A 25,867-nucleotide genomic window follows, 5' to 3' on the forward strand; every position below is an offset into this window, starting at 1 on the left:
CAATAAAATACAACCCACAAAAAAAGCTCCAATTAATTGTGTGCTAAAATAATTAATTGGGTTTGAGAAATTATGCAAAACCACCTTTTTAAAATTTTCCCTGTTACAAGTGTTTTCCACGTAGTTGAAGTGCGTGTGGGTTTGACATATTTTCTTAGGCAGTTTCATTACGAACAAGCTTTTAGCCTTTTCTCTCCTTATAAATTTAGCACAATCTATGCCAATTGCCTCAATTTCAGCATAGAGTAAGACAACAAATACTAGTTTCTCATCTTTATTCCAAGAAAGCTCTCTCTTTGTAAGAAAGAAAGAAAGAAAGAAAGAAAGAGAGCGGAAATGGAAGGAAGAAGGCATAATAACAAAGGAGATACCAAGAGTAGTAGTGCTATTGTTAGTGAAGAGAATACTTCTACAATTGATTGGAGAGGCAGACCCTCTAACCCTAACAAGCATGGAGGAATGAGAGCTGCAACATTTGTTCTTGGTAGGTTTCTTTCTTCATCTTTTTCTCCCACACACACACACACATATATAGTTTGGCTTGAGTGATTTTGCTAATATTGTTCATGGGTTTCAATCATATATAATTTTTATTGTGAAGAAATTTTTCTTTATCTTGTAAGTAATATGAGATTATTTGGGATTTTGTTTTCTTTTTGAATAAGTGTAGAGTAGAAAATTGCTGTTGAGAATAATTTAAAACCCTGATAGTCTAGCTTTTACCACTAAATTAAGCACTAGCTAGTTTGTTTGTAAAGTCTATGAATGTCATTTCAACCACGAGAAGGTGCTATACCATTTTGCTTATGCAAAAAGTCTCCTTTTCGAAGGATGATTTTTTTTTTTTTTTCAAATGAGTGGTACTTAACTTTTAGAAAATGGGTATTTTGCACAAAGTTTGATTTTTGGTAGTGAAAGCAACTGGAGTCAATATTTTGGAAAATTCCACAACATAAAGTATGAACATGATTTTTTTTTTTCTCTCCATTTTTACTCATTATTTTGTCTATATATGTTAGGACTCTCTTCAAAAAATGAGTTAATGTTTATGGAATTTTGTTCAGGGCTTCAAGCATTTGAGATAATGGGAATAGCAGCAGTAGGGAACAATCTGATAACTTATGTGATGAATGAGATGCACTTCTCTTTGTCAAGGTCTGCAAATATAGTGACAAACTTTGTTGGAACTGTCTTTATCTTGGCCCTCTTTGGTGGCTACCTTTCAGACTCTTATCTTGGGTGTTTTTGGACCATGCTCATCTTTGGCTTTGTGGAACTGTCTGTAAGTCTCTTTTCTTTCTCTCCAATCAATCATCCACCTTTTTCCCCTCTCTTCTCCTCCCACCTTTTTGTCTTTCTAGCCATAGCTAACCTTTCTCTCAACTCATCCTCAAATACCTTCTTTCTTTTTTAATTTTTCTCCCTTGAGAAAATAAAATAAAATATCCCAAAAGTTCATTTGCATCATCCACACCCTTTTTCCACCATCATATATATGAGGATAAAAATTAATTTTCATATTTATAGAGAATATTCTAAAAATATCTTCTCCCATCAATGTGATTGTGACTAATAGCATTGAGCAAAGGAATGTTATGATGTTAGAAACGACTTAAAAACATTAAATCAAAATTTATTAATCATATATACACAGACTCTTCAAATTGATTAAAAGAAGAAAAAGGCAACTTTCATATAATCCAAAAGAAAAAGGATAATCTTGAATTTCTTTCCCAAATGTTTTTTTTTTTACTTTTTTTCTTTCAATGAATTTTTAGGGTTTCATACTACTATCAGTCCAAGCTCATCTTCCACAACTGAAGCCCCCACAGTGCAACATTAATGTAGAACATAACTGTGAAGAGGCAAAAGGGTTCAAGGCCTTAATCTTTTTTGTGGCTTTATATTTGGTGGCATTAGGGAGTGGATGTGTCAAACCCAACATGATAGCTCATGGGGCTGACCAATTCAACCAAAATAACCAAAAGCAATCCAAGAAGCTCTCTACCTACTTCAATGCTGCCTATTTTGCTTTCTCCATGGGTGAACTTATTGCCCTAACAGTTCTTGTTTGGGTGCAAACACATTCTGGCATGGATGTTGGGTTTGGAGTTTCTGCAGCTGCTATGGCTATGGGACTCATCAGCTTGGTTTCTGGTACTTTATATTACAGAAATAAACCACCTCAAGGAAGCATCTTCACCCCCATTGCTCAGGTAATTTCTAATTTCTCTCTTATTTTTTTAATTTTACGTGGAAATTAAGTTATCAGATATATTTCAAATTTTACGTGTTTTTTTATCTTATTAGACAGACACTCGATATTTGAACAATTTACGCATATTTTATGCATATATATTTTTATTTATAAATATTCACACTTTCCTTCTACTATTTCATCTGGATAATGACCATATAAATGTATAATTTCTTATATTTCAGAACTAGTCATCATTAGATTGTTGATTATGACCAAGAAATATAATTTTTTAATATTCCCTAGCTAGTAGTGTCCATCAGGAATATATATTTTGATTTAGTGGTTTTGAATAGTTATTGTGGGCTTATCTATTTTATTCTGCTGCTTAACACGTGCATTAAGGACAAAATTAACGTATTATATGTATAAATTTTTGTTTGCTTATACCATAAGAGACAAAATTAACATGTGCATTATTGAATAGCATAAGGTTGTATCACAATTGATTAAAAGGGTTGTCTGATGACTCATTGTTAGAGGAGGTTTTCATACTATTTCCCTAGAGCTTATAGCCTAATCATTTATTGGAACATGATCATTTTTAATAATCTAATTGGATTCTCTTTATCTTTATCTTTATCTTTTTTTCTTTTTTTTCTATTCTTGCCAGGTTTTTGTGGCTGCCATATTAAAAAGAAAACAAATTTGTCCATCTAATCCAGAAATGTTACATGGAAGCCAAAATAATATGCCAAATAATAACATAATTGGCATATCTTCAGACTCTGGCAAACTTGTTCACACTCAAAGATTCAGGTAATTTTAAATTTTTCTTTAACTTTTTCACACTCTATCATCAATTTCTTGAATTTTTTTTTCTTGAGTTAATTTGTTTTACTTCTGAATTTATATATTGATTCGGGTTCTCGACGCAAAGATTTCATTTTTTCTAAATTTATTGCCTTTAACAATTTTTCAGGTTCTTGGATAAGGCTTGCATTAAAATTCAAGACGGGAGTAATACAAAGGAGAGTCCATGGAGATTATGCACTATAACCCAAGTGGAACAAGTCAAAATACTAATTTCAGTTATTCCAATATTTGCTTGCACAATTATTTTCAACACCATTTTAGCTCAACTCCAAACATTCTCAGTCCAACAAGGAAGTTCCATGGATACCCATCTTACAAAATCTTTCAAAATCCCTCCTGCTTCACTTCAATCCATCCCTTATATTATTCTTATTATTGTAGTCCCTCTGTATGACACCTTCTTTGTCCCTTTTGCAAGAAAATTCACAGGCCATGAATCAGGAATAACCCCCTTACAAAGAATAGGTACTGGTTTATTTTTTGCTACCTTTTCAATGGTTGCTGCTGCTATAATGGAGAAGAAGAGAAGGGATGAAGCCGTCGATTCGAATAAAATAATATCAATTTTTTGGATCACACCACAGTTCTTAATCTTTGGATTATCAGAAATGCTTACGGCAGTTGGTCTAATTGAGTTCTTTTACAAGCAATCTTTAAAGGGGATGCAAGCATTTCTAACAGCAATAACTTATTGCTCATATTCATTTGGGTTTTATTTAAGCTCTTTACTGGTTTCTTTAGTGAACAAAATTTCTTCAAGTTCTTCAACAAAAAAAGGATGGCTTAGTGACAATAATCTGAACAAAGACAGGCTTGACCTTTTCTATTGGCTTCTTGCTGTTCTTAGCTTCCTCAACTTCCTCAACTATCTGTTTTGGGCAAGATGGTATTCTTATAATCCATCTTTATCAAGCACACAGAAGCACGAGACACAAGGAGAGGATTACTTCAACCATTATAGCTTTAATCCTTCAAAAAGCATTGGAGATGAAAGTATACCTTAGTTAAATGAAATATATATAAATATATAGTATTACTTATATACATATGATAGGCAATGGAAGCTTAATTGCTTGAAATTATCTATAGGCTTGTATTATAATGTATAAGTAAAGAATTATGAAATATGATTATTATTTCCTTTTTTTTTTTTGTTAGTTTTATGTTTATTTATGTTTTTTTTTTTTTTTTTTATGTTTTACAGTGTGATGATATTATGAATCAATTTTCACTATGGGTTTTATTAGAGGAATATATCATGAAAATTATAGGTTAATTAACTTAGAATAATGATTATTTTAAGATGCAAGTTTGGAAGAGAGAAAAGAATATTCACTTTTCAAGTGCCAGCTAAGGATGCAAGAAGAATTATAATTGCAGACCGTCTAATAATCCACAAATTTCATCTTGTACTTTTGACGATTATCCTTACAGTTCCTGAATTTTGTAGAGAATCCATTATAATTTTGCGCTTTCATATTTTAATAATAATTATGTAACTCGCTGAAGTAACATGTAAAAATGTAGGGTTATGATTGAATCTCTGTAAAAATATTTTATTTTAACTAGAGGCATAATTATTATTAAAATGTGAAAGTGCAGAATTTTAATTGAATCCTCGTGAAGCTCGAGAAGCATAAAGATAATCGATAAAAATTCAGAATTAAATTTATGCATTATGTCAATTTCAAACGCATTTACAAGATTCATTGCATTCTCCTTTATGTACATACATCAACTTAAATTCCTTGAACAATAATGCAATTTGTTTGATCATGGGGACCTCATAAGTTTCCTTTGAATGAATATAAATAAAAAGGAAGCATATGATAGTGCTTGGTTAGTGCTGTACTACTTGAACAAATGTCTTTTGGAGCAATCTAACTCCTATAATATGATGCATGAATATGGAACATAATAATTCAACATTTAAGAAAAACATAAATTTTTTTTTTTACAATATTTAAAGTTTTTTTGATTTATATTTTCTCTTTCAATATCACAGAGGGACTTTCATTCATATTCTGAAATTCAAAAAATATATATATATAATTTTTCATTATGTGATTGATATTAGTCAATTTGATTTCACTTTCTTATCACATCAATCCGCAGAATTGGAGAGCTAGAATAACTAACATCTACTACAACAGTTAAGTAATTACGAAAACAGCTAATATTGTCCAACAGACATTTAGCTTTTTTTTATCAAAAAGAGAAGTTATTTTAGAAATGGACGGAGAGATTACCACTGGATAAAAAATATATATATACTGAAAGATAATGTTCTGTGTTCTATGTTTGTTGTACCTTGTATGTCGTCAAACATGTCTAGATATTGGGCCTGGCTTGGCCCCTCACCTGCACAAACCATTCACTAACACCGCTGGTTTGATATTCATCAAGATGTGGGCTAAAAGACAAGCATGGTTCCCTACCATTGCTGTGGAAATGGAGCTCCATTCTTTTGGTCATAAATTGGATGATGGCTTCTTTTACAATGACATGCACACGATCCATAAGTCAGACGAGATATATATAGAAGCCTTGTAATGAAATCAAATCATGATTAATTAAGATTAAAATCAGTTAGTGATTGTTAGGATGGATGAAATAAACGATATGGAATTTGAACATTCTATGGATTTATCAAATTCCTTTGTTTGATTGACGAATTCTCTTTTCTTTTCTTTTTCTTAGTTTTATTTTCAAAAAATTATTCAAATCTGTGAATTTTATTTTATTTTTAACAAGATGATAAAATATGAGAATTTTTTGGATTTTATAATTTATGGATATTATATTCCATCAATGGAATTTGGTTGCTTATCTAGTTCATAGAATTACTGGCATACTTTTAAGTGGTGGGGAATAAAAAAATCACAAATGGAAATAATTTTATTTCCATTATATAGATGCTTATCTATTATTTCCATTATATAGATGCTTATAGATATTGAAAAGGCAAAAGTTTTTCTTTTCTATTCAATTGAAGTTGTTTCCTCTTTACACATACAAGGTTAGCCACTTGGCTAACCAAAAAGAAAAGGAAGTAAAAGATGATTAGTCACCTGACTCACTTCCCATTCATCAAAGGGTACTATTAGGTATATATATATATATATATATATATCTTTCTCCAAAAAATATCATGTATCACTTTCATGGGATATTAGGGAAACTTTAACAATGCACATGCATGAGATGATATCTTCTTCAAAATGAGATTAGGCCTACAATTTTAAAGATTTTAGTCTTTTTGAATATTTTATTTTAAAACATAAAATTTACCTTAAAAATAAATTTCGTTAATCTATAATAAACACTTCCAACGGTATGGTAAATTTCACTAATCTCTAATAAACATTTCCAACGGTATTCTCTTTTAACGACTAATTAAAACAGTAACGCCAAATATGATCAATTAGCTAATTTCTAGAAGAATGGAGTAAAAGGCCTAAATTTGAAATGACACAGCACAACCTTCTCGTATGACCTCAGGCCATTAGCAAACGCTAAGCTTGCACCGAATAACTATATAGCACCCAGAAAGAAAACTAATTTAGCTGGAATTAAACAATTGTAATACCCAGAGATCTGCCAATGGCACATTCTTAAAGAAAAATCCTTATATAGGCATGTACTATATGCCAACAGACTTGCATCTGATTACTACAACACTTCGATTGGTGTCCATACTAGTGCATCAGTTGACAAAAGTTGTAATTCATGGAGTAAATTACATATGATGACGAAATAACATAGCAACAAGTAATCTAATCATCAGCCTCAATAGTTCCACCTTTGAGATGTAAGTGCTTTTCCCTTTTCTGGAACTCCGTCAAGCCCTTGCCGCTTCCAGTGACACCAACCTTGCCATTGGGGTCATCAGGAGACTTGAAAATGCTCTCTCGCTTTCGTCCAGAGAAGAAACCCACCTGGAAAAACTCGTACAGGTAAAGGCCAGAATGATTTACAAGAAAAAGTAATTGCTCAAATGTTTCACATTACACATTCGCATCATGATTTCTAAATGCACTCCAGGAATGAACTTCTATCAATGTAACCAATCAAATCTGCGAACAATTAGACCAAAACTCTATGTTCCCGGGGAAGAAAAGTCCAGACATACAGAGTTTGGATAGTCAATCATTTAGTTTCAGACGAGCATTTCCAGTAAAGATAGAATTAATGCTACAAAAATAATTTTTTTAAAAAAAGTGAATTTTGCGAGTGTGTACCTTTTTAGTACTGCCTTTAGATGTCTGGAACTGCTGCCATGCATTCTGCCGCTTATTCTGTGCAACTTCAAGTTGCTCAAAACGCATCTTTGATTTGAACGCATGTATCTTCTTACGTTTGGCAGATTTCTGTAAGTAATCACTTCTAGTTAGGTAATCATCTCCATTACAGAGAAAATTGAGGACGATAAAGAATATCTTAACAGCATCCTTCAAGGTGGACTAGAATGGAAAAAATAATATATAGCCATTTTATCAGTGAGATTGATGATATAAACTATAAATCAACCAAACATCTCTAGAAAACAACGAGTTTGGGATCAGGTGATGTTGTAGATGTAACGCATAGAAGCATATGGGTTTCCCTGGTAACGCAGAAAATAAGGTATCATTTTGAATCTGCCTCATCTAATGGGACAGAAACCCAATATGATCATATACTTTCCAACTGAAAGGAAAAAAAAAATCCTTTCATACTTACCAGATTCCAAATAGGAAACAAATAATTTTACTTTTCCGTCAGTTAAAAAAAAAAAAACATAGTTCGGCTTACCACATCCTCTGGATCATCAGTGTTTATTCGAAGCTTTGCTGGCAAACTTCGTGATTGGTAGTCAGTATGAGCAGCTTCAGCAATCTTCCGTTTGATAGCTTGTTTTGTAGCTTCAGCAACTTTTTCAGCTTCCAGTAAAGCATTGAATTCAACTGGTCTTACATTGGCAGGATCCACCTGGGATTACCACTTATTAGGAACATAACATCAACTGTATGATTCAAAGTAGTCAAATGCATCATAGAGAAATCAACAAACAATATTGCACAATAAAAATTTAATTAGCCCACTCTAGTTATGTAATAGCAGGCAATTGCCTCCTCTAGAAAGAACTACCACAGCGTACATAAAAAAAAAAAAATAATAATAATAATAATAATAATAATAGCCACAGTGCTATATAGTATAACAGCCATGATATTAATTGAAATCAATGATGATAGGATAATAGCCTCATTCCCATATAAATATCAGACTGGCCCATAACATAATGGCTAACCAAAATGTTAGACACAGCCTGTTTTTGCCCACTTCTTCATTCATAAACAAATGGCCACTTAACTCTTCCTTGTAGTTCAGCAATGAAAATTTAGCCTAATAAGACTACTCAACACTATACTTCTTACACTGCTTGATTCCTCCCCCCCCCCCCCCCCCCCCGGGGGGAAACCCTAAGGCGACATGAAATGCAACAAGGCTTGGCTTGTAGATCAAGTATAGTAGGTTATGATTTAGATCACAATTATAAGCAATCTTGGTGAAACGGCAATGGTCCATTTCCCTCCATGATACTTCCAATATACTTCCACATATTGCAAGACTTAGCAATGATCCAGATAGATAGGATAAACCTCAGACAAGGTGATCTACATGCATGAAAACATTAATGATTTTAACGTGAGGTGATTGAATCTTACCTCTTCCCTATTCCCCCATCCATCATAAGTAACATAATATCCATTTAGAGTATGAGACTCGACCGTTGCATCGTACCTGAACAGTTAACTAATCAAACACACAAAGACAAAAACAGGGTAAAAAAAGAATGAAACTAAATAATATTAATTAAATTGAATTTCTCTATGTGCATCACTTACCATTCTCCATCCTCACTCCACACAGCTTGAACTTTAGTACCAACAGGAAACTTCTCATATTGATTTGCAATGTTCGTTAGATCCTAATTGAGAGGAAAAAACATCATGTAAGTGCCTAGCATGTTTCTTTACAAAAATGTACAACTATGATATATTTATATAAACTATTTACACTCCTTATTGCATCTTGTGATAATATACACTTCCCAAAACATGTATAAACAAAGCAAAAGTAGTGCAATTTATAGTTTCATTCACCTGAGATTGGGGCAGATTAGGGGATGCACTAATTCCTGTCCCAATATCTGATCCAGAAATCTCATTTTGCTTTGCAGTTGCAAGAAGTTCCTCCGTCAAAGCAATGACCTGCACCTAGACAATGTTAGCCTAGTATAATGTGAAACAGAATCTTTATGGCCATAAATGGCAATCCATTAAAAATCAGACTTAGAATCAGAATCTCAGACTGAACATCTCAAATCAGGTGAGGAAGAGAGGCGGGCTGACCATCACGACACACAGTACACCTGCAAATGAACCAAGATAGAAGTGATGGGCATCTTGATGTTCTAAGTTTTACAAACAGCTCCAATACTTTTTTAAAATAATTCTCCATACAATTCCTATTTCAGGAGCGTATGAACTTTAGTTAGCATAATAACCAACCTCACCTTTTCAACCCTGAAATGAAAACAAATCTCCACGGAAGCCATTAGCAGCTAATTAATGTTGCTTGTTTGAGCAACATGTTGAATCCTTCAAGATAGAGGAGAGGAAGAGATAAAAAGAAGACAACTGCATCAAAAACCTAGACGCTGAAATAGTAACATCTACCCAACACCCGAACAGAAACACCTATTGTTTGTTTTATGATCCCTCATTCCTAGAGAGGAAGTTAACTATTTCCATAAAATAATTATTCAAAAGAAACTGCCCAAGAAAAACAGACAAGGAAAGAGAAAATATGCAACTTAATAAATGAAGGGGGAAAAAAAAAACCATACGCAAAGATCACCTCATTAAGCTCCTTCTCCATGTCCACATATTCTGAATTATCAGGATCGTCAGCCAAGATCTGTCTAACCTGATCCACAAGCAAAAAAGAAGCCATCACACAAATGATCTGGCAACATATGAAGAAATGCTAGATAATTCTACATAGTGTACAGTATATAAAAAAATAAAAAAAAAAAGAATTATAATGAGAAAATATCAAATATCTTGGTTTTCCATTTGCCCAACAACTAAAATCACAAAGGTCGATTTGCTCCAACTTTTCTTCCACTGCTTTATTCATTTTAGATTGTTACGACAGATGATCCACAAGAATAACAGGCTATTTGACACCATCAAAACCAACCAGTTGCATAATCGTTACAAGAAACGCCAAGAATTTAGGAAAAAGAAATTGTATTGAAAAGGTGGCTATGAGGAACTCCTCAGAAACCATGGCTTGTTACTTGGTGTACAAACATTGAGCAGCTCTTTATTACTTTTACTACCACAAAGTAGATCAACTGCTAGCCAAACATATGTCATAATTCAGGTTTTTAGAATCATGGGCATATCCAGTCAACAACACAAATCAACAATTTAAATTCAGTGCACAAGGCTTTCTTCTTTTACCAATCATGAGATTCAATATCTTAATTATGCTTTCTACTTTTCCTCTAGTCACAAAAACATAAAACGAAGTTCAGAACTACAGTCTCTCAACCAAAATTTAGTAGATAAATGGATCTAAGAGCCTAATGTTTCAGGAAAACCAAAATTTAGCTCCTTATGTCAATTTAATACAAGAATGCGATTATTTATCTCTTTGAGATGGTCAAAAAAATTAATTTAAAGAAAAATAACTAAAATTAATTTGAAGAAAAACCTTAGCTCAATATAATCTTAAGTCATATAATTAGTACACAACCGCAAAACTCATGATCAAACAAAAGTTTCAACGGAACAACCTCGAGAATAAGTCCACCAACAAAATAAAATAAAAAAACCCTAATTCGTGATACCCAATTCAGAGAATTCAAGACACCAACTCATAAAAAATAAAAAAATAAAAAAAAAATTATGGAACAGAGAAGGAGAAGTACCTTGTGAAGCTGTTCTTTGTATGTGGAAAGATTGGAAGCGAGCTCCTCAATGCTTACTTCTTCTCCTCCTTGCATTTTTCTTAATTAGTTATGTGCTAGACCTTGAATTTCAATATTTTAGTTTAATTTGTAGAGATCGAAAGAAAAAGGGAAGATATTTTTGTTAGATAACAGAGAAACAGCCAAAGAACAGAAACCCTAAAGACAAGACTATCAGAACTGAAACCACGAAAGTGCCATCAAAAATTCCATTTTACTTTGTTTTCGATTTTGAATTGCATTAATGCCCCTCAAGGCCTCAAAGGTCTCTGAATTTTATAATCAACCCAATAACAATTTGGACGGTCGGGTCATTGGTCCAGATCCTGTAGTTGGCAGTCCATATCCCGATTGGATCGTAGGTTCTGGATTCTTGCTGTTTGAGATAGGCCCAGGCTCAGGCCCAGCTAGAGACATTGTTTACTTCAACGACGTCGTGACAATAGAACAAAAACTATGCATAATTTTGTAGGATGCCAAATGACTAGGGATGAGCAAATTCGCGGATATAACCGAAAATTCAAACCGAACCAATTAATTTTAGTTTGGTTTGACTGCTAATAGATTAGTTTTAGTTTGGATCGGTTAGTTATAAATATTAATTTGTTTTTTCGATTATGGTGCGGTTAGTTTGAAAAAAACTTCGGTTAATCCAAATTAATCAAATTATTTTTTTATTCTATACAATTGTCTATAAATTTATAAGCATATGTATATAATTGCTTTAAAAGTGCAAATTGCAAATTTGGGGACAATAACACATATATTGAAAAATTTTAGATTTGGATATTTTCTCGTAATCGGTTTGAATTAACCAACTGAAAATACTAATTCAGTTATTCGAACGGTTGTAGTTTTTTGTAATAAAACCGCATATCATTGGATTTGGTTATTTTCGATTTTATTTTAAATATAGTTTGAAATGGATAATAGATTTATGAAATTCGGCTATATTTAGATTAAGTTATTCGGTTTGGATTGATTCGGATTAATCGAATGCTCACCCCCTACAAATGATTGGTAGAGGTGTGCATTCGAGCGGTTCGATTCTGAAAACCGCACCGAAACCGAAAATCGAAAAAATTGAAAGTCAATAAACTTGTTAACCGATCCAAACGGTTTAAAAGTGGAAACCGCATACTTATACAACTAGTCTGTTCCTATCTTTCAGGAAATAGACTAAAATTTCTTTATAATTTACTTCCGTCAGACTATAAGATTCTTCCGTTTAATTTTTACATTTTTTTTTGTTAAATACCTTATGAAATGATAAAAATATTCTCTTTATTTCTCCTTACTTTTGGTATATTTTTATAAACACAAGAACGCACTAATTGTATTTTTCAAACTATAGCGATCGTAATTTTTTCGATACAATATTTTAATATTTCTCCTTTGACCTCTATATTTTCTAGTTTAACTTAATAAAAGAAATGTAAAAATTAGATAGAAGGTGATTGCAATGTAATGGAAGAGAAAAATTAGTATATTTTAAAAAAGACAAAAAAAACTAATTATATTTGGCAAACCTCAAAATTCATACTATAATTTTCTAATAAAAAAAAAAAAAACGAGACCAACTTGAGTGGCAGCTTCGAACTAGCCTCTAGAAATGTATTTTGATATTATTCTAAACTCTAACATAGAAATTTCACGTACCGTTTGATGCTAACATCGATTTCTCGTCCTTCGATAATAATAGTCAAAAGTTGAAGTCAAGGGCCAAAGGTGACTGCTGTAAGGAGGTCATGGTAAATTACGATCAAGCCAAAATCAAATTCAATTTTGCCAAAATAGACCCAAGAAAGCAATAGACTGAATCTAAAAAATTGCAGTCATCTTCTATCTTGATCCATATGAAATAATCAGTACAACCATTGTGTAATAAGAACTGCATTTTCCCCAAATGGAAAAAGCGACATTTGCATTTGCATTTGCAACTCTAACAATAGCAAATACTATCAAAAGATCAGTACTTGACCCTATACATAAAAATCCATAGCCTGTATTTGCATTATAAGTATCAGCTTCTTCAACCAAAACTTCAGCATTCTTAATCCAACCCCATCAGACATCTTTAACTGGGGGCTATAACCTTTCCATTTCTTTTGCTTTTCTATGCAAGGGAGCTTGTATAGCACAACACATCAAAACAATGATAATCATCACTCCCTCGTGCAATTCACCGAAACCACTTCATAGTAGGATCAACTTGGTCATCACTCATTCCGAATGGAATAGTATTTGTCCCAAAGTGTAGGCGATTTTGAAATTTCATTCGTAAGGTTTTTGAATTTAAGGCTGCAATCCCCTCCACTGCAAAATAAAAAATAATGATCAACCACCTGTACATGGGATCCTATCTGCTATTTTGATTAATAGTGGTCAAATTCTAAATAACCTTCCTAAAGAATGGTTAATCATTAAAGCAAGATATGCAATTTATTAAAGAATACTACACACAACTGTTACCGAGTTTAAAAGTTATAAAGGAATATTAATTTAACCAAATTCCCAATGCATCTCATAACACCCTGACCATCAGAGACACAATGGAAGATGCTACAGAAGCTAGTTTTTTTTTTTTTTTTTATGCCAAATTCTATCAAATTAATTCAATTAATTTGCTGAATTGAGTTTACAGAGGTTTAAAACCAACCTTATGCGATTCAACGCAGCAATTGCTCGAAGAGCACTGCGGATCATATCTTCATTACGATCTACTTCTTGCTTGACAGCATCTTGCTTTGGCTTAAAATTGATAGTCTTTTGAAGAGGGTCAACCAAAGAGTCCAGCACTGGAAATTTCAAGAAGAAAATCAGAAAAATCTGTAACACGTGATGACTCGAGTTTTTAGAGGTTGATTAATTGACTGACCTGCCAAAACAGCAGACGGGCATTTATCTGCAAGTTTTGAGAGGATAAGATGACAAGGCATTTTAACATCATAATGATCTGGAACATTCCCAAAAAACCAAGTTAGTCTAGGTGATAAGATAAATGATTGATACAGTAGAGAGGAAAAAAGAACAAATTCAAAGGGTTTCTTCCGCTTGTGAAAAAGCTCCCATATGCAATTGAAATTAGAAAGCCAACATTGTAGCATAAACCAACCAAATGGCAAAATGAATGAATTAATTAACAAAACAATGTGCGATCACTGCATAGATGATATTTAACACTTACCATCAAGACCAGATTTGAGGTAAGGAACAATGAAAGACGAAGGATTTACTTGATCAAGACAACTATCCAACAATGTATCTACACATTCAAATGCTGCTTTCCTCAACTCCAGTCCATCATCAACAATATGCTTGAAAGGGCCTAGATCAACTGTCCGTATCAACTCTTGCTGCACCAAGCAAAAGTTTTAGATCAATAAATCGATAGCATCTGTTACAGTCCAATTAGTAAATATAACCAGCAAAAATCAACTCAAATGACAATATAATAAAAAATACAGTAAATAACAGCAAATATGGTCTCCACAAACTCCAATCGGTCTCATTATATAAACAGTTTAATTGTTTATTTGACAGGTAAATAACAAAGAAAACAGTCGAGGCAAGAACACTTGACAAAGTTTTAAACTAAAGGGTGTAATAACAGGGCAAAAATGGAAATGACACATCTGATCCTCTCCCTTTCATACTGAAGGATATGCACAAAAAAATAATAGATATAATTGAAAGAAATAAAGAACAAAGTAGCATCTAGAGCATATAAAGGTATGAACTAATTCAGGAGAGATTCAATCACCACAAAGCTTCAATAATTCCAAAGATAGCTAATACAATATACAAGATCTACCTTAGCAATTGAATATCCTTGTGAGCCAATTGAGTCATTACACTTTTCCTTCATCTTCATTATGTTGCACTCAATAGTCCGCTCCAAAATAAACTTTGTTCAACACACTTCTAATTACTTTTTCCCCTTCTCGCTTTGTTGTTACTTATATATCATACAGGGATTGCACCACCAGCATGGTATAATCACAAGTCTCAATAACTAAAAATATAGATGCCCTTATCGACCAATACTAATCTAGTTTTCTCAAACAAGTGTATACCAAAGTTGTTATCCATTTTACGTTTCCTAATTTATAAATTCAGTAGAACACCCCTCATTTGGAATAAAACCATGATCTAGTACAAGGAAAAACATAAATAAATAAATAAACCAAAGTTTTGATTTACTTGTTGAAAGGACAAATTAAAATACAACACAGGCATAAGAAACTCCAGGACTTTCAGGTTACCTTAACAATTGTTTGATCATAGAGAAGTGGCAACAATTCTGGAAGAAGTCCTTTAATAAGGTTAGGCTTATTATGTGCAAATGTACTTAAGGCCAAAACAGCTGCACGCCTAACATGCTGCACATAATATACGAAAATAGCTGTCAGGTTGAAGACCCAATCAACCCACCTCAAAGCATTATTGAATCTAAAACTCACCCGATCATGATCCTTGATGAGCATAAGGAATGAAGAAATCTCAGGATATATAATTTCGTCTATCTTCTCTGACCGTTCAACTATTGAATATTTTACAGCAATGACCACTGTTGCTCTGGTGAATGCAGCTGGACTAGTTGTTCTCACCTTTATGAAAATTAGGGTACAAATCAAACACCATACCCAATAAACACTAAATACTAAATAAGTACGAAATCCAATGTGCTAATTTTTAATGGTAAAATACCTTAAGCGCAGGAACAAGTTTTGCAGGTTCTATAAGTGCAATTTTACCAAGGCACTCAGCTACAACATTTCGAACGCCCTCTTCCTCACTCTCACAGTGATTAAATAGCAATTTAAGTATCTTCTCAACACTAGAATCTTGGAACTCTGACTTATCTACAGATTGCCTTACAATAACCTTCATCGTGGAGGAAGTTAGGAATTAAAACAGGTAAGTATTTTTGAACTAAAGATTGAACCCAACATAGATTCCTAAATCAGAAAACCTACCTCCTTCAGAGAATGAAGCAGGAGATACTGTTTCTTCTGCTGATTATCAATCTGATCCAAGATAAAAGGCAGATACTTGGATAGATTACCAACAGCAATATTGCCGAGAGCATAGGAAGCAGCAGACTTTATCTCTTCAAATGGAGATTGGAAGGACTCAATAATGATAGTTTCTATCAGTACATGTGAGCTTAAATCCTTCCTTCTCCCAATCTCCCCAAGGCATAGCAAGGCAAGGTGCTGCTTAGCCTAGAGAGCAAACAAGAAAAATTTTAAGCTCAATTAATACTAATAATAATTATTGTAAACATAAAAAAAGTTATCCATCAAGGAAAAGAGAGTATTGCAAAAGATCATTAGGTAGTTAGAAAAGCATACTAAAGAAACTTACTGAATTGGAACTGCTGTCATCTTTAAGAATGTCAGTCAGCATTTTCACTGTAGAGGAACATTTCTGATCACCTGCAGCAAGGCAGAGAACGGCCACACATTGGGCTATTGAATATAATGCCTGTTTTGCAACACCACCAGACTGGGGAGACGGCTTAGCACTTGAAAGAAGGGAATCCAGCAATGTGTCAAAACTTGTATTTGCAGAATAGACTAATGCAGCAAAGAAATTTCGTAAAGCCTGCAATTTCAAACAAAATATGAGCAACTAAGCATTTATTCAATAAGAAAATTATAATAAGTGGGAGTAGCAGATGAAGTACCAAAAGGGCTTGACCCTGTAACAACGAGCTTTTGATTAATGTTAGGGCCTGAGGAAGAACTTTATTTCTAACAGCCAAGCCAACATTTGGGCTTGATCTCCTGTCAGCCATCAAAGTGCAACAAAGTTCCAGAGCAAGAGCTGTCATGTGCAAATCCGAATCACTGAAATACGAGCCAAACAAGAGAAGCATTAAGAATAACATAATAATTAATCATACATCACTTCAAAGGTCACCATGAGAATGAAATGAAAAATAATGAACCTTATCAAAGTTGAAAGTTCAACAATAATAACTTCATATGCAGATGAACCAATCTGATCACCATAAGCAACAATTAGGGAATTTAGTGTCCCGAGTGTTGCCTGCCTTAGAGCCCGATTAGCCTATTTTCCAAAACAATCAGAGGTCAGAAATCATATAAGTGTATATTGGGCTTATATTACTCATCAATTTTTGACAGCAAGTAAACAAACTCCACACCTTCCGCAGAAATGCTGTTAACTCAGAAATTACATGCTCCAAAACACAAGATAGATCAACCCGAAGAGGAGAAGAAGCAATGACAGCAAAAGCCTGAATTCAGAAATTCAAAAGGTATAAGTAATCATACACTATGATGACCGACTCATGTAAATTCATTAAACAAATAACAGTAACAAACAGATGAGAAGGCTTAGTTAAGAGACATTGCAGTTAGAAAAGCATAGCTACATGCACAAAAGTAAAACAAACTGACCTTCACAGCAGTAAGTCGTGTTATTTCATTCCCCATCCGGTCAACAAGTACAGGAAGGCATGCAGGTAATTCTGTTCTGAGGTTATCACCAAATGTTGAAATGACAAGTCCCATGCAAGAAATAGCACATTCCTTGACTTCCTGGAGAAAAGAGAGCAACATTAAAAGAATAAGAAGCCAGTGAATTTTAGCAGGGAAATTCCTGAATGAGGCACTATGCATATACGATAGATCCAGAAAGCAGAAAGCCAATAACACTCACCTGGTCTTGGTCTTGGTTTGTCAAGCGAGACATTATGGCATTATATATTGGATGAACGTAAGATTTGAAGTCAAAACCCAATCCCTACATCAGAAGACCATTTCATGTCATCGGAAATAATCTAACAAGATTTTGAACAACAAAGAGGCCGCTCAATAATCTAACCTGAATATTTGGACGTACAACACGAACAAGTTCGCCACATACTCTTAAAGCCTCAGCTGTTACCTTATAGTACCGCTCTCCAACTGCTGATAAAACAGGACTAGAAAGAGCCTGCATGAACAGCATTTGTAATGTCATTGATCCAACCATCAACATCATTTCACTCATGCATAAAATAATTAGAGATACTGCATGATATGAATTCAATACGACTTAAGATTAAGATATGCACTTCCAACTAAAAGAAATTACTCAGAGAAAGAGACAGAGAAACCCCTCCTCCTCCCTACCTCATCCAAAAAAAAAAAAAAAAAAAAGGAATTAAAAAAAGAAAAAAGAAAAAAAAATAGAAGTTGGTAGCTTGTGATAGCATCCGAAGATTTTATTCCTCCATCAACAGAATATTTGTCCTTTCTATCTATCAGAGGAGAATAACAGAAAAATTAAAAATCAAACTCTTGCTTTCTGGCTTTCGTCATGTGAGCACAGCTCAAAAAGTCAATTGGTTGTTCTCAAACACCAAAGTAATTTGCTAAACCTCCAACAAGTACATAAAAAGATTGATAACCCTAGTGCAAAGATTTTTTCCTTTTGTAGAAAGAACTGGCTGAGGGTCCCATAATCAGAAGACAATACAACTTTTAAGGAAAGCTACACCAAAAAAACCCTGTAAGAGGCATATGTGAATGCCATTAGAAGGCTCAATCAGCAGCCATAATTTCTTCCTGATAGACATGGGCAATTCTAAATTTCTAATCATGCAATATTGTTGCAAGAATCCAATTAACCACACACAAACAAACTGGTCATTCAGCTCCACACATCCTCTTTTAGCAACATCAACAGCGCTTACTTTTCACTTCAAATCATAATCCGACAAGTACCAACTCCCAAGTTATCTCCAAATCCATAGTAATACCATTACAGTCTGTTTACTATAAAAAAGCAAGTCCCAGATCCACAATGGAACTCCCTAATTCATGTGCCAGTCAAGTTCAACACCCCCCCCCCCTTCCCACCCACACCAAAGCGGCAACACTCACAGAAGATCTCAGAGAACCATAGTTTTAGCACCAGTATTAATTCTCTCCCAATTCTGCTGGCAATGCTCACAATGAAATCCTACGCCCTCAAAGTGATTCCTAATCAACCTAGAGCATTGCAATTCGATCTCCCAATATGACAAAGCCAGCATCATATCAATAATCACAGTGCCATGACCATAGGAACCAAAAAGCTACATCAAAGACCAACACCGAGTAAGCAATCAAATGATAGACTCACTTGTTAGAGTATTCCAAGCAGCCAAAACCTTGAGTCTCAAGGAAAAAAGAGGGGGGAGGGGGCGAAGCTATCCAAAGCCCAAAGCACTAACTGCTTTTACACGCTCTAGAAAAGCAGCCCAAGGAATGTACTGCATCCACTAGGGCAATCCTACTTCAGATCAGATTCCATAAGCAGCTTAATTTAAATCCCAACCCCCGCGCCAATAGATATATATAAACAATCAGAACAAATATCAGAAAATGTAGGGAAGATTGATGCAATAGCTAAGCCTATAGATTTAAAGGAGACAATTCACATAAAACTGAGTTCAACCCTACTTACCAGTAACAAGACAAGGATTTTTAGATATATATAAATATATATACTAGTTTGGATAAAAAGTACAATGAAGATATACAGGAAGAATCATTGCTGTTACCTTTATATGAGGATGGAACACAGGAGGAGAATGTGATGCCAATACCAATCTTGTAAATATAAGAGCTTCTATCTTCAAATTCGAGGTTGAAGATTTGTCCTAGATATGGTGACATGAAGAATCAAAAAAAGCAAAAACAATAACTTTAACTACAGGTAAGAAATTAAGCGACCATGATAGATAATCACCTCTAAGCAATTTTACTTACATTTAATGCCTTCTCTATTCCTGGTATAAGTGATCCAATGTGATCTGCTAGGCAGTCTGGCAAGACGACCACAAGTTCTTTCAGAACAGAAAATGCACCAACCTGCAGGCGAATGAGATGTTGTCAACTATAGTTGTGAAACATTATGAGCTAATGAACACACTAAATACATGACGGATTTTGCCAATCCCTACCTTTGTCTTGATAGATTTCTCGCGAAGCTGCCTATTTATAGATTTAACAATCTTTGGCACTTCCTGCTTCAATAACCACCTTGGGCTGTACAACAGCAGCATATAAGTAATTCAACAAAAGACAACTCTTAAAACAAGAAATAAATTGCAAATGAAATAATTCCATTTTATTAAATATCTAAATTCAAGCATAATATATGGTTCCACACTTTCCTCCCAGTGGCTTCTCTATAAACCATCAAAGTCAATTTGAAATTCACCTTTATGTATTAGAAGTTCTAATAATATTCAGGATGGTTTTGAAATCATAGAATAAACTAGATAGATAAATATAGAACAAATGAAAAGCAAATAACGGGAACAAGAAATGCCTCAAAAGGGCACCATGAGACATTCAAACTCAATGTAATGTAAATTTAAAGTCAAAAGGAGAGATGTAGAGAAATTTGAAACACATCAGATACATGCCTCGATTCATTTATATCAATCTGCCCTTTTGTAACATTTCCAGTTTGACGTAGTAGCTCAATGAATGTATTGAACACATCCATCTGTATCAAAACATAATCAGATTACTAGCCAGAGGAAAAGTAACTAAACACCAACAATTGATTGATCCCAGCTCACCTTGACATTTTCCTCCCTTTCTTTAAACCTATCAATCAGTTTAGGACAGGCCTGTATAAAAAGATAATTGAATGTTCAATGACATTAATCAGAGATCCTGAAATTGTAAAGGAAACCCATTTATCAGACAAATCAGGACATAATCTCATGAATATATCATATGTCAAAAGAGGGAAATCTTTTAAGACACCCATTTTGAAGCTTATATTCAGTTTCAAACCAATGAATCAATCAAAAGTCCAGCTAAGCCACCACATAGGATAATATCAAGAAAATGATTGACAAGATAAATGCATATATACCTCCTCATAAAGCTTTGAGAGCAGCTCAGGACGAGAAACGATTAATGCTGCTAAGCATTTAGCAGCTGCCCTTCGAACTTTCCAGCTGACATCCTCATCATCAGTATATTCATTTGCACTCTCACTGCAAAAACAAAGAAGGACCAGAACTAAGTACCAAGTTCATCAAGAACATGCATTATTCATCAACTCACATACTTTGCAGAAAACATACTCATCCTCCTCTTCTTCATGACTCTCATCATCAGTATCCTCTTCCATGTTATCAGTGAAGTTTGGATCATAACTTAGGTATTCTAGAGTAAGATGAAGAATTTCATCACAATAAGAAGAAATGTCCCTAGGGCACCTAAGAAGAAAACTTTCCAGTGCCTACAGTTAAAATTTAATAGATAAGAGCACAGTTATGAAACAAGCTAATAAGGCATTTTATGAAAATAAATCAAGGAAAAGAAAATGAGTGGGCAGATTTACAGCACCTGCAAGCTATATTCACGAAGCTCCTCATCATTCTCTGAGGCACTTGTGCAGTAATTAATCAGAACTGGCACAGTGTCTCCAAGATGAGGTCCAAATCGGTAACCGACAGCACGGCTAAAAAACCATAAAGCAACATTTGTAAGCACAACCATACTTTGGTTTATACATTGAAGCATGACTGGACAATTAATATGATTATTGATATCTAAAGCATAAAGCTCTATGTTTCACTTTTTGCAGCAGTGAAAATCCCAAGATTACACCACAAGCACATGCATAGAGACTGACATGTTGGATATCATATCCAACCTCTTTTAAGTTCTAGCTCCAGTGATCACACGAAATAATGCAAAATTTAACTTTCCATGAAGATCGTGTACTTTCTTCATAACATGCCCACAGGACAATGAAAAGGGAATAAAGTATAAACTAACAATTGCAGTGTAGCTTACCTTAAAGCACCAATCATTTGAATGTTTGTACGGGTCATTTCAGGCTTTACACCCTTTCTTCTTAAGCTCTGAACGACTTCAATTGTTGCCTTCGCCAACAAATCATCTGACAAGCTTGAAGCAAGAGATGCTGAAAAAAGAGAAAATATGTTATGCCAAATTTCCTTTCTTGTTGACAGAAAATTCAATCTCTCATTTAAATTCGCAGCCCAAAACAGACATCCAAATCAACATTTCATAATTAATTGCAAATCTCATAAAATGAATAACATAATCCATTCCAAAAACCTATCTGCTCTCTTTGTTCAAGCATTGAGAGAATTGTCAAAATTGAGAACTAAAAGTGCAGGATAAATCACCAACTTGCCAATAACATGTCTAGTCCTCATAATGGCACCCTAGCAGCTAATGCAAACTCATACCAGTCCTGCTCACACTTTGCAATAAATTAGAACCTCTAACTGCCATAGTTGACTGCAGACCACATAAAGGTTCCCTAAACTTTTGGAACAAAACTTTCTAACCATTTGGATGGTTGGCTCACTTTCAATCAGCTATATCTAATATTTCAACAGTATTCTGTATTTAGCACATATAAATAGATACAGTTTTTCTTTATGCATATAGCTATAAGTACATATACACACACATATACACATATGTAACTTGAGTTATTTTTTATTTGTACACAAGAATTCATATATGCAACTGATGTTATTTTAAGACTGTTAGCAAGTATTTCAGTAAACTTTTGCTAGTTGAATGGTATTTTTTATAAAGAGCTAGATTCTGAATCCACAAGCTAGAATCTTTAGCTTTCGATCCAAGAGCTTGAATCTTGAGATTTCAATCCAAAAGCTAGTTTCTTGTTATAAATGTCAAACTTGCAGTTAAAAATGCAATCACTAGCTCTTGTTTTTTCGTTTACCAAATGCCTTGCTCCAGCAGTTGCATGCTTAAACACTGACCACTAAAGATTAAAAGTTTAACCAAACTGGCACTAGATCTTTTTGTTTAACACAAAAAGGGGAACCAAGCATAGAAACTATGAACGGACACTATTGGTTAAATGCCTTCAAAAAACACATCTTTGGAAAATTAAAAAAAATTATCTTGATCATACCAATACAAGAAACAGTCTTCTTTCTGACACTGGCTTGATTGGAGTTCAACTGGGACAAAAGAGCATTTAAAAGCAACTCATGGTCGGTTGCCATCAAATTTCCAAATTTATGGAGCACATCACATAGAATATCAAGAGATTCGCATTTTATCTCTGTGCTCATTCCCTGAGGCAGAAAAGAATCAGGAAAAAATTATGCACAAGGCCTCAAAATGATGAGTCAGTAAAACATTTCCATTAGAAACTCACTGGACTAGTTATTCCTTTTATCAACTGTGGAGATAGACAAATAAGAATGGATTGAGCAAGAGATTGTGTTGTAACTTCAGACACAATTGTCTTCAAAGCTATGCTTGCAATGTCACGATGTTGATCTTTGCCATTGAGCAATTTATCACAAAGCCTATTAGTCATCTCCACAACTCGTGGCTCACTAACCTTCTTCACCAATGGGGCAAGACTGCAATACCACAGACCGGACAAGGGAAAAGTACTGTAAAGATAAATCACGATATTGGTAGGAACAGAATCCAAAGAGACATTCATTGGCTTCAACATTTATCAAAAGAAAAGAGTTTGAAATCACATAAAGCCAGTTGAGAAAATAATATCATAAATTTCGAAATATTCAGTTCGATTAGTCACATCCTCAAAATCTAATAATTGCAAAGAAAGGAATACCACTTCACAGCCAATCCAGAGACATCACCAGCCACATCATCAAGTTGCTGCAGAACAATATTTGACAGTTTTATCTCCAAATCAGTATCAGCTTTAAATGTCTCCTTGTTTAACTCATTCAGCAAGTCAGATGTTGCCATATATCTGTAATCTTTATCCTTACCCGTCATCTGCAAATAAAGGGAACAAAATCAATTGAATGACGATAAAGAAAAAAGCTTCATATAATTAACAGTCACCACCAGCCAAAAATAGTATAAAGGAGCAAGGATCTCATCACAAAGGAAGAAAATTGTCTTTGCACAATGCTAACCCTCCAGTAGATATGACATACTATCATAAAACATAGAAGAAACAGAAGATGTAGAATACAAATTAATACATACACGTGCGTGCATAAATTAAAAAACCGAATTGGACAGTACCTTTTCCAGAATACATACTATTATAAAACATAGAAGAACAAGAGGACGTTGAATAAAAATTTATACATACACGTGTGCAAAAATTAAACAACTGAATTGGGCAATACCTTTTCCAGAATACCAGTAATTTGCAAATTCGCCATCTTTGGCAACTATGCTTGCAGTGTTCTCAGAATTCAAACCTGATTTTAATGCTCCCTTGATATTACAACCTAGAAAGGAAAAAGGAATTGCAAGAATTATGCAGCTGCATATCCCCATATATGGTTGCTTGTAGAACAGAAAGGAATGCAAAGAAAAACAATAAATAAATCAAAAATCCCCCATTCCACACTTGATGATGGCACAAGCAATGAACCCAACAAAAGCAAAGGTGTAAATAAACACAAAATGGGAGCACAAGCAAGCATTGGTATTTCTTCTAATGAATAGAAAAGGAATTAACACATAACCAAGAAGAACTCAAAAACTTTTTAAGGAAAAAACACGCACATTATGGCTATATAAGCACCATACAAGTTAAATAAAAAAACAAAATCAACTCAGCTGAAACAAAATCATTCGATTTTTCTACAAAACTTAGAACAAGTAATAATTACCTAAAACGAAAATCTCAAATTGTTTTAGCACTTATCTATCTCCCAATCAAACTAAAAAAACACAAATATATCCAAATTCACAAATACATTGACAAAAGCTTAACAAACTAAAATGCATAACACTGAAAACAAAATCCTAAGCAAACCCATTACGTCTCAATTACATAAGCATAAACAAGTAAACATACGGCACTAAACACTACTTTCATTTGTCGAAACCCTAAATAGTTACCATCAACCCAACGAAAAGAAACTATCAAATATATTACAGAACAGAAAACCCTAGAAGCTGACCTGAGCAGCAAAATCGAAAGCGGATAACCGCAATAGCAAAGAAAACAACGAAACAAAAGTAGAAAGCGAAATTAGTTATTTTCTTTTTTTTTTTTCATTGTACATTGACAGCGAAAGCAGCAAGAGAGAGGAGATCGTACCGCGAAAAGAAGAGCTTGATTGATTGAGAAATTGTATTATCGAAAGTAAAATTGATCTGTTTATAGTTGTTTCTACTTTGATGCTTTTGTTTCTGCTCCTGATGCTTTTGTTTCAGTGACTCGCTCTCACTCTAAAACCCACTTTTGTTTGGAAATACAGGTGTTCTTTGTGTTGTGCCCAACAAAAAAGCCCACAGAAGACCGAGTACGTTCGGTCCGGTTCAGGAAGGATTTTGAATCAACTCTTGTGACGAGTAACCTCGTCCGTTGGTTAATTGTTTTTTTTTTTTTTTTTTTTTTTTTTTTTTGAGTGCCTAAATTCGTGTTTGTCTATCGGATTGACCTACATGCTTAGTCCTAGCTGTTTACTTGTTTTAGTTATATTTGATCCAACGAAATTAATTTTTGTATGCAAAATTATATTAAATATTTTAGGAAAAAAAATACAATTATAGTCAAAATGTCAAAATAGTACATGAAAGCTAGCAATGGAAGCAAGTTGAGGTTTCGTGGGGGTACCCAACCTAAAAATTTTTTTTAAGGAGCTTTGGGTATTGATTAAATATATGAGTATCAAATTAATTATTTTTATTAGGTTTGTGTTGGACATGGATGTAAAGTTATGGTACCTTCTGCCCACCAAAAACTCATTGTATAATTTAATATTTATTAAATATAAT

At 33.9% G+C, this 25,867-nt stretch overlaps 3 protein-coding genes across 4 annotated transcripts; 1 reads left to right on the plus strand and 2 right to left on the minus strand.

Moving 5' to 3' along the window:
* The first annotated feature begins 217 nt into the window (after positions 1 to 217).
* On the plus strand, positions 218 to 4,218 carry LOC105629728 (Major facilitator superfamily protein). The gene is made up of 5 exons (XM_012211370.4): positions 218 to 484; positions 1,065 to 1,282; positions 1,779 to 2,216; positions 2,871 to 3,016; positions 3,180 to 4,218. Exons 1-5 carry the CDS (start codon positions 337 to 339, stop codon positions 4,075 to 4,077), a joined length of 1,848 nt encoding a protein of 615 aa, XP_012066760.1. The 5' UTR covers positions 218 to 336; the 3' UTR covers positions 4,078 to 4,218.
* A 2,407-nt stretch (positions 4,219 to 6,625) lies between these two features.
* On the minus strand, positions 6,626 to 11,343 carry LOC105629729 (nucleic acid binding/RNA binding protein). The gene is made up of 8 exons (XM_012211371.4): positions 11,061 to 11,343; positions 9,980 to 10,048; positions 9,223 to 9,330; positions 8,965 to 9,047; positions 8,785 to 8,860; positions 7,868 to 8,044; positions 7,315 to 7,443; positions 6,626 to 7,011 (listed from the first exon to the last, which is right to left on the minus strand). The coding sequence occupies exons 1-8, from the start codon at positions 11,133 to 11,135 to the stop codon at positions 6,850 to 6,852; spliced, it is 879 nt and encodes a 292-aa protein (XP_012066761.1). The 5' UTR covers positions 11,136 to 11,343; the 3' UTR covers positions 6,626 to 6,849.
* A 1,572-nt stretch (positions 11,344 to 12,915) lies between these two features.
* Positions 12,916 to 25,351, minus strand: LOC105629730 (cullin-associated and neddylation dissociated). Of its 2 annotated transcripts, none has more exons than XM_089722880.1 (29): positions 25,188 to 25,351; positions 24,262 to 24,366; positions 23,730 to 23,899; positions 23,298 to 23,508; positions 23,049 to 23,214; positions 21,926 to 22,055; positions 21,473 to 21,587; positions 21,208 to 21,365; positions 20,994 to 21,117; positions 20,692 to 20,742; positions 20,533 to 20,615; positions 20,065 to 20,149; positions 19,871 to 19,972; positions 19,663 to 19,761; positions 17,958 to 18,068; positions 17,793 to 17,876; positions 17,531 to 17,671; positions 17,275 to 17,367; positions 17,056 to 17,177; positions 16,792 to 16,954; positions 16,470 to 16,709; positions 16,079 to 16,327; positions 15,810 to 15,986; positions 15,563 to 15,709; positions 15,365 to 15,481; positions 14,287 to 14,455; positions 13,978 to 14,055; positions 13,759 to 13,897; positions 12,916 to 13,415 (listed from the first exon to the last, which is right to left on the minus strand). In XM_089722880.1, exons 2-29 carry the CDS (start codon positions 24,295 to 24,297, stop codon positions 13,319 to 13,321), a joined length of 3,657 nt encoding a protein of 1,218 aa, XP_089579006.1. In that variant the 5' UTR covers positions 24,298 to 24,366; positions 25,188 to 25,351; the 3' UTR covers positions 12,916 to 13,318. The 2 variants fall into 2 exon arrangements, with proteins under 2 accessions (XP_089579006.1, XP_089579005.1); XM_089722879.1 differs by having other exon boundaries at positions 23,298 to 23,541.
* Between the last annotated feature and the right edge of the window lie 516 nt (positions 25,352 to 25,867).

The sequence above is a fragment of the Jatropha curcas genome, chromosome 6, assembly GCF_041381405.1.
Source record: "Jatropha curcas cultivar XTBG-Jc1 chromosome 6, XTBG_Jcur_1.0, whole genome shotgun sequence".
Classification (NCBI taxonomy): domain Eukaryota; kingdom Viridiplantae; phylum Streptophyta; class Magnoliopsida; order Malpighiales; family Euphorbiaceae; genus Jatropha; species Jatropha curcas.

Bases quoted from the DNA above. Each gene is read 5' to 3' on its own strand.
- LOC105629728 (XM_012211370.4), top strand. From the start codon at position 337: ATGGAAGGAAGAAGGCATAATAACAAAGGAGATACCAAGAGTAGTAGT. The intron at 485-1,064 runs GTAGGTTTCTTT...AATTTTGTTCAG, and splicing joins AGCTGCAACATTTGTTCTTG to GGCTTCAAGCATTTGAGATA. The intron at 3,017-3,179 runs GTAATTTTAAAT...ACAATTTTTCAG, and splicing joins GTTCACACTCAAAGATTCAG to GTTCTTGGATAAGGCTTGCA.
- LOC105629729 (XM_012211371.4), bottom strand. From the start codon at position 11,135: ATGCAAGGAGGAGAAGAAGTAAGCATTGAGGAGCTCGCTTCCAATCTT. The intron at 10,049-11,060 runs GTACTTCTCCTT...CTTGTGGATCAG, and splicing joins ACAAAGAACAGCTTCACAAG to GTTAGACAGATCTTGGCTGA. The intron at 8,045-8,784 runs GTAAGATTCAAT...TGGTAATCCCAG, and splicing joins GATGGGGGAATAGGGAAGAG to GTGGATCCTGCCAATGTAAG.
- LOC105629730 (XM_089722879.1), bottom strand. From the start codon at position 24,297: ATGGCGAATTTGCAAATTACTGGTATTCTGGAAAAG. The intron at 20,743-20,993 runs GTATATATGCAT...CTTTTTATACAG, and splicing joins TCTCAAAGCTTTATGAGGAG to GCCTGTCCTAAACTGATTGA. The intron at 17,877-17,957 runs GTTAGATTATTG...CTTCTGATGTAG, and splicing joins TTGTACGTCCAAATATTCAG to GGATTGGGTTTTGACTTCAA.